At 40.0% G+C, this 12,765-nt stretch overlaps 1 protein-coding gene across 1 annotated transcript; it reads left to right on the top strand.

Moving 5' to 3' along the window:
- The first annotated feature begins 319 nt into the window (after nt 1–319).
- foxi1 (forkhead box i1) lies at nt 320–2,773 on the top strand. The gene is made up of 2 exons (XM_047377710.1): nt 320–990; nt 1,113–2,773. The coding sequence occupies exons 1-2, from the start codon at nt 390–392 to the stop codon at nt 1,583–1,585; spliced, it is 1,074 nt and encodes a 357-aa protein (XP_047233666.1). The 5' UTR covers nt 320–389; the 3' UTR covers nt 1,586–2,773.
- The last annotated feature ends 9,992 nt before the right edge of the window (nt 2,774–12,765 follow it).

Below are 12,765 nucleotides of genomic sequence, written 5' to 3'. Positions count from 1 at the left end.
TTTGTGTAAAAAAAACAAGTGGTTCGCACGGTGGGCCCATTCATGCAACAAGCGCCACTGTTTCTAAAAAAAAAAAAGCAACAACCAGGTTTTTGCATGTGCGTAATTGCGCACGGTCATTGAGATGTTCCACTTTAAATATTCTACACAAAACGCATAAAGAGTGATGCAGTATCAAAGCTCATCGATATGTAGATTGTTTAAGTAAAAAATTGGGGACAACAAGACAGAGCAGAGGGGTGTGTCCATCCAAAAGGTTTTCTTCAATGGGCTACCTGTAGAGGCTCCGGGCGCTTCGCTTAAATACTCCTCCCTTAGAGGGTGGCTTCAGTCCTGAGGGAGAGACAGGGAGACGTCACTTGTTTCAGGACATCTGGTTTGGGTGGATTATGAACGGGTTTGGACACCAGCCTGCATCCAGCCACCAGACCAGCCCCATTCAGCACCACAGCGCCCAGGAGCTCCTGGACATGGCCGTCTACTGTGACAACTACGGCGTCTACCAGCAGAACCTCCACCACCACCACTCGCAGAGGCCGCCGGCACACTCCTCCAGTTACGGCCTTGGTGACTATACTTCCCCGTCCGCCAACCCCTACCTGTGGCTTAATGGACCGGCCATCAACTCCTCACCGTACCTTCCCGGGAACAACGGCTCGTCCTACATGCAGCCCGGATACGGGTCGAACCAGAGACAGTTCCTACCACCTCCAACAGGGTTCGGTGGAGCCGACCTGGGCTGGCTGTCCATCTCCAGCCAACAGGAGCTCTTCAAGATGGTCAGGCCGCCTTACTCCTACTCTGCCCTCATTGCCATGGCCATCCAGAGCGCACAGGACAAGAAGCTGACCCTGAGCCAGATTTATCATTATGTGGCTGACAACTTTCCTTTTTATAAGAAGAGCAAAGCAGGGTGGCAGAACTCAATCCGACACAACTTGTCTCTAAATGACTGCTTCAAAAAGGTAGCAAGGGATGAAGACGACCCAGGTGAGTCTGCACTTTCTCTAGGTTCAATTATTTGACTAAATATAACACTGCTTTGAAATTTGATTTTTAAAAAACTTGACCTTTGTTCTCCATAATGAAGATGCGTTTTGTTTGACTTATAGGAAAGGGGAACTACTGGACTCTGGACCCAAACTGTGAGAAGATGTTCGACAACGGGAACTTCAGACGGAAAAGAAAAAGGAGATCGGATATAAACAGCGCTCTCCCGGTGAAATCAGATGACGCTCCGCATAAACTCTCCGACACCGCCAGCGTCCTGACACCCTCCCCACCCAGCTTTCACGGATCCCCGGCCTCCACGGATCCAAAGTCGTCGCCGCCTCCCTCCGTGGAGCACAGCCCCTGTCTCAGCAGCTTCGTGTCCGGCGTCAACTCATTGCTGGCGGGCAGCGACGGCTCCGGGCACCCTGGGGGTATGTCCCAGAGTAGGGAGAGCATGTCGGGACTGGGCTCCTACTCTCCCCCCTTATTTCCCCCTCTGAACTCTGAGAACAACAGAATGAACTATTATACTTCAGCGCAGAACTTCAGCGTAAATAACCTCATATACAGCCGGGAGGGAACAGAGGTCTAGACTTTTAGCTAGTTCTATTATATGGGCTTCCAAAAGTACCATATTTGGATAAATAAACAATTACACTGTTACGTTTGTTTCAATAATTAAAGTATGGAAATGCATGCATTTATTAAATATGGAAACATTTCGTGTTTATTAACAACACAAACACCACGGCCTTCTAGAGCCGTTTCAATTATTTTAACAAATACGAATTTATCAAACATGCATTTCACCAAATATGTCTTTACATGTATTTTATTAACCCAAAAAGGGATAAAACACCACAATTCTCTATTTAATTATTTAATGGTTGCGCCCTGTGGAGTTTAACAAGTGCAACATTTCAATAAATGGTTGTATAAATTATATACAGTTTGAAATAAATACATAATTTGTAAAAGTTTTTTTTTTCAAATGTCATAAAATATATTTCTTTAAATAAAAAGGACATAGTTGAGTACTATGGAGGCCCACTGATGCCACATTGCAATAAATAAATATTTAAGTGATTTCATGTGTGCACAAAAAATTAGGAACAACTGCATAATTTATACATATACTTGAACAAATATATCTTATTTGTTTTATTAACAAAAAAAAATCTCTTTTAACCAATTCATGATCACATCTTATGGATGTCCAAAAGATTTCATGAACAATGACGGTTTATGTTAATTTATGGCACACTGCAGAGAAATCATGAAATAATTAAATAAATATTGCTATATTTTTTTCCGTTTTAAAATATGACTTAAAAATGTAATGAATCTTCCGAACGGCAATTATATTTTCAGTCAATGATAAAATCTAATAAGGAAAAACACATGAACTTATTTCCAATTTTATTTTACTTAACTTTACTTAGATAAATTGTTTGTTTTATACATGTTGGTACTACTTACCATAAAAACCTTCACATTTCTTATGTAAATACGGCACATTTGGATGACCTCATTGCAGCTAACTTGAATTATTTTACTATATTACCTTTTAATTCTAGTAAAACTACATGCAATTGTGTTAGGCATGATGGTGCATATTTCAGTTATTTTATTTCTGCTTTTTGGATGTTATTATAGCAGCTCTTTTGGAGCAACCTTTGTCTTGGAAATGAAGACATCCTTGTACAGAAATTATTTTTGCACATAAGAAATAAGGCAGGACATGTTTTATTGGATGCTTGAATTAAAGTCGTTATCTTCATCACCATCATTTTCAGTCAAGCATTGTTCCTCAGGTTGTTGGTTAATCATTTATATCTTTTAAAATTATGCTTTAATTTTAGCTGTGCCATGGAAACTGATCATTTCGCCCATTCTCCATTTTGTAATTCCGGAGTTTTTTCACACCGTTTTCATATATAGGGACGGGCTTTTTAAAAATGGCCCTATAAACAATGAAAACAGAAAATAAGTCTTGCAATTCATTGATATTCCAACCATATTTATAGGGGGACTCATATCCTGGCCCCTCAGCTGTCCTTTGTGGCATTACTGTCTCTAAATCTATTTATTCCATTTATCTGTGTTGTATCTGTACACAAACCAATAAGTACTAATGTACGTAAACCATTCTTTTTTTCCTCTTGATAGTTTAGTTAATCAGAAAATGTTAAAATCACATCTGTATTTGAATTTCATTGTACATAATATTTTGAAAGTTTAATATCAATCTTTTTTCCATTCACTGTGGTTCCGATTCTTGTTTGGGCCAAGAGTGACCACCTACTGGTAGATATACTATATGGTGCAGTAAAAACATTTCCTCACAGCAAGCTATGACTAAATAATAGAAACTGGTACACAACGATAGAAGTAAATAGCTGTGAAATTGTTTATGGGTACGGAATGAAAGTAGGAAGAGATGAAATCAGGATATGAATTGGCAAAACGGTAAATTGACATCAAGTCACCATGGAGAAAGTGGGATTACTCTATAATGGAACACAATGGCACCCCCAAAGGGGGGCATGGAGGGATATAGCCACCCATGTACATTTACTGCCCTCCTGAATCCGCTCTCCCCAGATGTTGTTTTATGCATAATATTTTTTTATTGAGAAGGATTTGAGACAGGTGGAGAAATATGTGAATGTGTTGCAACATTTGTTTAATTCTGGCTATTTTTTATCTCCACTTTTAAGCTGCAGGAATACTGCCATGCACCCCCCCCCCCCCCTCCCCAAAAAAAAAAAAACCCCAAAAAACCCACACAAGTTATCAGACCCCCGACCCCCTTATGGGGTGCCTTCTGGAGGCGCAGCAGATTTATCAGCTTGAGTCTTTCGTGTGGTGATTTTTATAATTGGAGAGTGACATCATTGAGAAAAATTATCAGAGAACAACAGGTCCTTTGACCTCCTTTTTTGGGGGGACATTTCTAAGTTAAATCAAGCGTTTCAAATATTTTGGTGGCCTACTGCTGAGCTGTTTGAATCGGAGTTTCGACTAATCCCCCAGAGTAATGCAAAAAAAAAAAAAAAAGGCTTCAAACATTTTTTGGTTAACTACAGATATGCAGTAGAGTAAATTAACTGGTACACATGAGAGCTTGTCAGGAAATTCAGAGAAAAGTGGCTGGAAGCACGAAGGTGTATAAGACAGATATTTTCCGCTTGTCACTTCCAATAACCCCCACAATGATATGCGATCAGACCTTTAAAGTTACCACCAAGTTCAGAAGTACAGCTTATTGTCTGAGCTGGAGGTGCCTGCTTGCCTCCTTGCTAAACTTGGTTAAAAAGCACCCAAAGTTTTGTCATTCATAATACGTTTTCTCACCGAAATGCTTGTAATGTAGGTTTTGTTGTGCTGCTGTTGGGGTAGAAACTCTAAAACAGGGCACACAGAGGAAATATTCATGTGATGTAACACCTACCTTCGGTTTTATTTCCAAACAACATCCATATGCACGGAATCAAAGCGTGTAAACAATGGGACACACCTACTAATTGGTTGATAACTGAATTCCCTCAGGCTCTCTTTGCTACGGAATGAAAGGAAAAATTAATTGACAAGACTTTCGTGCTCCTGGTCAGGACACAATGGAAGCTGGCAATTGAACAGATCCCCTCCTGGGCTCAAATAAAATTATTACGATCTGAAGATCTGGGAACAAATTATGCCCACCCCCTTCTTTGCCACATTTTGCTTTATTATCAGTGAAGCAAGGCTGCGGAACAGACAAAGAGGACTTTTATCATCCAGGAGCTAGTTCTCACAGTAACAAGTTTTCTGATGAAACCATCATCACATTCAGTGAACAGAGGCCTTGTAGGTCAGATTACTAGCAATTCCTGCTCATTTAGTTGAATTATTCACTGTCAATCAACAACATGAAGGAAGAAGAATTTAGAATTCAAATATCTGTGATAAGTGAGAGGGTGGTCTGTTACTAGCATAAATGTAATTTCTCTCTAGATTATCTTCTTTTACTTATGTATTCCAATGCAAGCAAAATACAAATGCAAAGGTGTTCCTGCTGCTTTAAACTTTTTCACATTTTGTTGAATTACAATAAAAAATGTCGATGTATTTCATTGAGATTTGATGTGATAGACAAAGAGAACGTTAAGCACAATTGTGAAGTAGAAGGAAGATGATTCATGATTCTTCCCATCAACTCTGAATGGCTTCCCAGTCCCTTCTAAAGAAAAGCATCCCCTCTAAACGATGCTGCCATCACCTTGTTTCACCACAGGGGCTGTTCTATTCTGGGTGATATGCTTTATCAGTTTTCCGCTATATATTATTTTGCACAAAGGCCAAGAAGTTACTTTTATTGTTTAGGATTAACCATCTTCCACATGTTCTGTGTCCCCTATAGGCTTGCATCACACTGCAAACAGACTTTGAACATTTTTTTTTCTCTTGCCACTCTTCCTTGAAGGACAGATTTGTGGAGCGCAGGACTAGTGACTGTTGTGTCAACAGATTCTCTCACATGAGCTGTGAAACTGCGGTTCTTCCAGAGTTACCATGGCCCTCTTGGCTTCTTCTCTGATTTATGCTCTTCTCTTCCGACCTGTCAGTTTAGCTGGATGGTCATGTCTTGGTAGGTTTGCAGATGAGCCATACTCTATCCATTTTTAGATAATGAGTTGAACAGTACCCTGCCTCTCGCCCGTAGACTGCTGGAGATAGGCACCAGCTCCCCGCGACCCACTATGGAATAAGCGGTAGAAAATGACTGACTGACTGACTGACTGATGAGTTGAACAGTCATCTTCCAAGCTTAGGATATTGTTTTTTAACCTAACTCTGTTTAAACCTCTCTGACCAGTCTGCTGTGTTCCTTGGTCTTCATGATGCTGTTTGTTCACTAATGTTTGTCAAGAAACCTTTGAGCCCTTCACAGAACAGCTGGATTTGTATTGGGTTTAAATTATACACAGTGGGACTATGTTTACTAATTGTGTGACTTCTGCAGGCAATTGGTTGCACAAGTTATTTTAGGGATATCAGAGAAAGAAGGGCTGAATGCAAATGCATGCCAAACGTTGGATTTGTTTTGTAAAATTAATTATATTAGCTATATATACATCTCTTCCCTCATTTATGCACTATTTTATGTTGGTATTTTGTATTACATCCAAATATAATACATTGAAGTAGGGGGTTGTGACATCAAAAAATCCAAAAACATTTATGGGTTGTAAACACTTATGCAAGGCACTGTTCCCCCAGAGCGTATACCCAGGTACAGTCACAGGACCTCATGCAGGAGACTGCACCCTTCACCCCTACCACTCCTACATTACCAAGCTCGATCCATCCCACTCATTTCTCAGAAATGTAATGCTCCAGTGCCCCGGCTGTACCTGAAGGGCACATTTACCTGGCCCGCATGAATATCAGTCAGGACACCACGTCTCAGCACTGTGCCTGCTTCAGGAGCCCCTGGCTCCGGGGACTAAAGACCCAAACTCAGCAGAATGCCTCAGTATCATCAGGGTGGCCCCCAGGTTCTTAGACACATGCCTAGTGGGCTAAACCCATAATGATGGGTTTCATCCTCAAAGGGCTGCCTCTCCAAAGGGAATGGTGGCTTATAATTGAAGGAGCTGGTGTTTGAAAACTGTAAAACCTAATTTCCTTCACTGGACTAGATACTCCATTGACTATATGTACAATTTTTATTTGACTTTATTTTACTGTGAAGCACATTTTAATGATACATGTATGAAAGGTGCAATATAAATAAACCTTACTTACATTGTGCAAAAGGTTTTAATCATTCTCTAATCAGACTTTGTAACCTTGCAAAGTGGTCTTATTCAGCTGTTTCCTTTTAAATTTTCTCTTTATTTTGGCTTCTTTTGCATTTAATTACTGTCCATTATCTGACCAGGTTTTTGTTTAAGTCACATTTGTTAAGCTGAACACAATTGACATCAAGCCTTTGCAGGTCTTGCCACAGATTCTCACTTAGACTTAGATTCAGACTTTGACTAGGCAATTCTAACACATGAATATTGATCTAAACCATTCCATTTCAGCTCTGGCTGTTTGTTTAGAGTTGTCGTCCTGCTGAAGGGTGAACCTCCAACCCCAGTCTCAAGTTGTTAGTAGCCTCCAACTGGTTTTCTTCCTGGATTGCCCTGTATTGCTATTCATCTTCCTGTCTACTCTGACCAGCTTCCCCGTCCCTGCTGAATAAATGCAGGCCCACAGCCCATACTACCACTTCTGTGTGTAACTCTGGGGAGGGTCTAGTCAAGATGATGTGCAGTGTCCCACAAATATAGTTTTGCAGGTAGTGCAAAAAATTTAATAGTGGTCCCATCTGCACAGAGCACCTTCTTCCACATGTCTGCAGTGCCCATTACATGGGTTGTAGCAAAGTTTAAATGGAACTTTGCCCACTAACATTTCTAAATAGCATATTTCACCATCAACTTGTCACAAAGACACATTTTTTCCCCATTTCTGTGTCAAAGTCTATGGTCTTAAAATAGTATTTTGACACCAACAAAGTGATTTCCAAAAAGTTATTTGTTGAAAGAAGTAGTAGATTATTATATTTTGAGAGTGTTTTCTCAGGTTCTCATTTCTTAAAAATATAACTTCTCAGATGTGGTGGTGTTTAATTTTTTTGTATGCATTTTTGTTTTCGGCTCAACATTTCGCCCTATTTAAAAAGGTCTAAAAAACACAGCTGTGGACCAGTGTCTGGGGTAAAAGTTCAGGATAATTTAGATTAAGATGTGCTCAGTCTGAAAACCACTTGAGGATTTCAGATAGGATCCATAGCGTTTTAATTCTCTACGGAACATATAACACTGCCACACAGGTAAATCAGAGGTGGAAATGAAAAAGGACACTGTGCCTGACCTTGGTGCAGAACATGATCGCTTTGCCATGAAGATGCTGATTACAGTCTGGATCTACCCTGAAATTTCACATCTGTTTATAGCAGTCAGTGGGCATTATAGGGATCATTTCTTGTATTACAGCTCAAGCACTTGAGGAAGTTACATATTAAACAGAACTATATGACGACAGCTTCTTAGTTAGCAGCTATACGCCTTTGAGGGTGTCAGGACAGGGGGCAGCTCTGTACGAAACACTTAAAAAGGATTGAGTGTGCAAACGATAGCTGAGGAGAATGTCTATCGAGTGGCATGACCTGATTCAGTTTCATCAATCACAGTTCGAAGGGCCATAAAAGACCTGACGCATGGGCCAACAGAGGCATGAGATCCCAGCTCCAGACGAGCAGACATATGGATTATTTTATACAGAACACACTGCTCGGCTGTTGGCAGCACATGAAGAATGTGGGACAAATATCCCTACTCTATTATTCAAACCTTTCTTTCCTTTGTTGAAATAGTTCTCCACTTCTATTGGCAAACCCTGGTAAAGATGAGTAAAATCCTTTAAATAAATCCAGCAGTAGCATGATTTCACACTGGAAGGTTTTGGAAAAATCCAGCCTTGATTTTAAAAGAATGTATTCAGTGAGGCACCAATAAAAAAATCACCTAAAATTAATATATTGGTTTCACTGGGCATAAATACTGTACATCACACTGAGGCCCATTTGTCTTCATCACACTTAAAAATGGTTCAAAAGAAATGGTTACAGAACCGCAAAAATGGTTCACTGGACCAGAAAATTTATCTTCCTCCATGGCCATCTCAGTTCCAAGACCTAAATGCTTCAGACATTTTGTCAGGTGAGCTGAAGAGAAGAGAGCATGAGAGGGGAGCCAGCACTCTGGAACTTGTAGATTAAATGTTCCTTGTAAAACATTACACAAGAAAACTGAGTGCTGCCCTATTGGCATTAGGGGTTTGTACAAAATATTAACATAAAACACTGCCAAAAACTTCACAAACAGAATGAGTGAAAACAAAATTAACAAAGGATTTTTATTCCTCCCATCTAAATAAATGTATACAAATTAATGATGGGATTTTTCTGATCTTTTGTGTGTGAGATTATGCTGCTGCAATAGAAAATACATTTATTTTAAGCATTTTCCCATATATTTTATTAGGAGTGCCATTCACTGTGGAGGCATTTGTAGATTTTACTTCTATTTAAACATTATTCCATTTAGCAATTTTAGATTATTACATTATTAGAATTACCCAGTTTTGATTTTACGTGTTTCCTTTTTTGATCTTGCAATCAACGTTTCATTAAAATAAAGGGGTTGTGTTGTGAATTATTGAGGATCAGAGGAAGTAAAGCCACTTCAGAGCTGTCAGTGTTGCCAGCTAAGGGAACCCGCTGAAAGAGTCAAAGAGATACAAGGATTAACGGACTAGAACGATTCCCAGTAAATCCGCAGCCGGGGCCTGTCTTCACGTCGCTCTGTCTGGAAAACCTATCCCCCCAACAGTGTAACCTATCCCCCTCTCACTCTTTAGCTCCAATGTATTTGGACACAGTCTTTGTTCTCACATTAGGAAACTGTGGGAAGATCATCCGTTATCCGTGACCTTTGTCATAACAACCCATGGCAATGGTTTTACACACTGCTGAAAAACTTGAAGGACTGTGTTTTTAACTAATCTGAAGGCTCTTGTTTTGATTTAGAAATTATTTTCTGCACAATTTGTGTGGATTTTCTTGTCTTCATAATTCTTAGTTTTGTAAAAGTTTCTCATAAACTGTTCAGTGAATCTCCAACTAAAATGGATTTTCAAACAGTGACCAAATGAGAACAATAACCAGCGTTTTTGGAACATCCATTTCTAGGCACAGTGCAGAAGAACAAATATCTGAGTATCAGCCAATGTGTAATCATTTTCACCTAGTTCAAGGGCCACTTCAGGCTCTGCGACAATACGTGATGCAAGTAAATAATAGGGAGAGACATTTCAAGATAAGCTCTGTTTCTGCAGCTGATGTATTGCTGTGATACCACCTGGCTTGCAGCTCTTGCATGCTGTCATTACTTACTCATCCCCTACAGGAAGGATTGACAGATGACAGAGGAAGTAGCTTCCCAGAGGGAATCTATCTTACCGGCTCCAACAGGATAGAAGCAGCGAGATCATTTGGTACTCAAGGGGATCCTTGAGCTATCTTGTGGTGTGAGCGTCAGTCATTACTGGTAGTTTTTAGAGGAAGGTATCTATCAGTTTAGATGTTTCATCAGAGGAAACTTCTGTTGTTGTTAAAAGATACAACCCACCTGGAATGTAGTTCTGCAGCTATGGTATACAGCACAACAAGAGTTCAATCTGGTTCTCATATTGATCTGTGCAATCCTATAAGGATTTCATGGACTGCCTTTTCACCAAAAAGTGTTTCAACAGCAGACTGTGGGGAGAATCTCCACCTGAAACGTGTTTAAGAGATAACACCCCAACAAAGAGCAAATGTTAGGAAATGTTTTTTTCCTCCTTCCTATGAACTGGCCAGTTTATTGGGTACACCTGTTCAACTCCTTGTCAAGACAAACAGTGACAGCCAATCAACTGGAAGCAACTCAAAGCTTTCAAGCATCTAGACATTGTAAAGATGACTTGCTCAAGGTCAAGCTGAGTGTCAGAATGGAAATAAAAATGGGAATTTAAGTGGCTTTGAAAGTGAAATGGTAGTATGTCAGAAACTGCTAATCTACAGTGATTTGTACACAAAACCATCTATCAGGTTAATAGGTCAGAAACTTGCAGTTTTGTGAATATAACTGCTTGGGTGATGTTACAGGAGAATGGGCAGGCTGGTTTGTGATGTTAAAAAGGCAACAGTAACTCAAAATAATCACTCACACCAACCAAGAGATGTGAAATACCATCTAAATGCAAAATACATGGAACCTTGAAACAGATGGGCTACAACAGCAGAAGACCTCACTAGGTCCCACTTCAATTAGCTAAGAACAGGAAACCACAGCTACAATTCACACAATCAAAAAGATTAGACTGTAACGGATTGGAAAAAAATAATCCCTGGTCTGATAAGTCTTCAGCTGCAACATTTAGACGGTAGAGTCAGAATTGCTGGTTTCTACTTCAAATTAAGCCAGTGGCCTCCACAGTAGATTCTCAAAAATTGGTTATGCAGCAAACAAATCTGCAGCAGCTGCAGGATGCTATCATGGCAATGTGGACCAGAATCCCTGGGGAAAGTTTCTGACACCATGCTGAACTCTCTATAAAGAACTAAGGCAGTTCTGAAGGCAAAGGTGGGTCCATCCTGCTACTTGTAAGGTATACTAAATAAAGTGGCCAGTAATTGTTCACTGACAAATAGGAACAAGTAGTGCACCAACACTTCTGCAATGTGAACTATACCTTAGAGTACTGATGCATTATTCCAACATGTTGGACACATATTCATTAACTATCACAGTCATTTTGGGGATCGCATTGAATAGCTAAAACAAGGACTTCTAACTAAATACTAACAATACATTCCTCAGTGTTTGCTATTTCTAACTCTTATTCCCAAAACTTTCCAAACAACTTCAACAAAGTGGCTGCCCATGTAGCAGCATGACCCAGTAGCCTTCTCTTTCAGATTACAGCATAATGAACAAATTGCAATGTTATTTTGTATTTACATCTATGTGTGTATTCTGATTATTTGATTTGAATTAGATTATTTGCGGTTGTCCGGTAATAACATTTCCACTAGTGGAGGTTGGCATCGTGTGTTTTTAGTGGAGATTCTCCCCAAGGTCTGCAGGTAGACACTCTTGCCCAAAACCAGCTCTCCCCTATGGCTCCTAATGAGACCTCTTGCCTCCTACCTCTTTTATTAGGGGTGCATACCAATAGAGAGACAAGAGAGAGGAGACAGGCTGAGTTTCCCTGGCCCAAGCCATCAAACATCCCCCCACACAGAGTCAAATAATGGGCCTGATCAACATTTAACCTAGGTTTGATGATCTACAGCTGAAGGCTCTAAATCATAACCTTTTAGAAGAATCAAACTTGACCCCCCCTACCCTCCACCTCACATGCTCCTATTGTTCTTGCCACTAATCCCCGCCTGCACTTCAAGGCCCCGCTCACTTCTGAGGCTGCTACTATCATCTTAAAGAGAGGCTGGCTTTAAAACTGCTTTAATCTTTGAGATGTTTAACTTTGATAAGTTCCTCACCCTCTTTAATAATCAAGATAAATGGTTTGTGCTTTCAACATATTACGCTCATTAAAAGCACTGTTTCAAATTAAAATGTTAAATACATGTTTTTTGATGAACATGCAAAATATTGCAAAATATTCACAAAACCTGGCAGCTACAACCAGAAAAACAGAAAGGAGATGGTTACTGGTTGAAATACCAGCACAGAGCAAGTGCAATGTGTTTGATCTGGTTCTGAAGTCTCTAAACCCTAAACAGCCTTTGTATCTACCATAAACATGCAATGTGAAAGGAAACCGCATATCAGACCCACAAATTTCCGCCGTGTTTCTCAGTTAAAAAAACAAATAGGTTTTTTTTTGGTTGCATTGTTGCTTGAATATATTGCTAAGCAATTAGTTCCCTTTTGCTGTGTCCTAGCATTCATGCTGTGACATAAGTCAGGATGTACTTGAGCACCCATGCATGTTTTCGTGTTTGTGTGTGTGTGTGTGCGTGCGCGCCACCACTCAATGCTGAGTGAAGCTGACAGCACGGATGAGAGCCAAGATTTTTTGTATAAGTGTGTTGACATGTCCCCACTTGACAAAGGCCTTTTTTTATTCAGTATGAAAGTAAGTTTTCACAAGCCTGAGATAATGTAA

This window comes from Girardinichthys multiradiatus, chromosome 10, assembly GCF_021462225.1.
Source record: "Girardinichthys multiradiatus isolate DD_20200921_A chromosome 10, DD_fGirMul_XY1, whole genome shotgun sequence".
Taxonomy (NCBI): domain Eukaryota; kingdom Metazoa; phylum Chordata; class Actinopteri; order Cyprinodontiformes; family Goodeidae; genus Girardinichthys; species Girardinichthys multiradiatus.
Note: the sequence above shows the minus strand (reverse complement) of the source record. Positions and strands in the feature narration are given on the sequence as shown.

What these genes read in the sequence shown, in the direction of transcription:
- foxi1 (XM_047377710.1), top strand. Translation starts at nt 390, where the DNA reads ATGAACGGGTTTGGACACCAGCCTGCATCCAGCCACCAGACCAGCCCC. An exon ending in AAGGGATGAAGACGACCCAG is followed by an intron (nt 991 to 1,112) that starts GTGAGTCTGCAC and finishes TTTGACTTATAG; the next exon opens with GAAAGGGGAACTACTGGACT.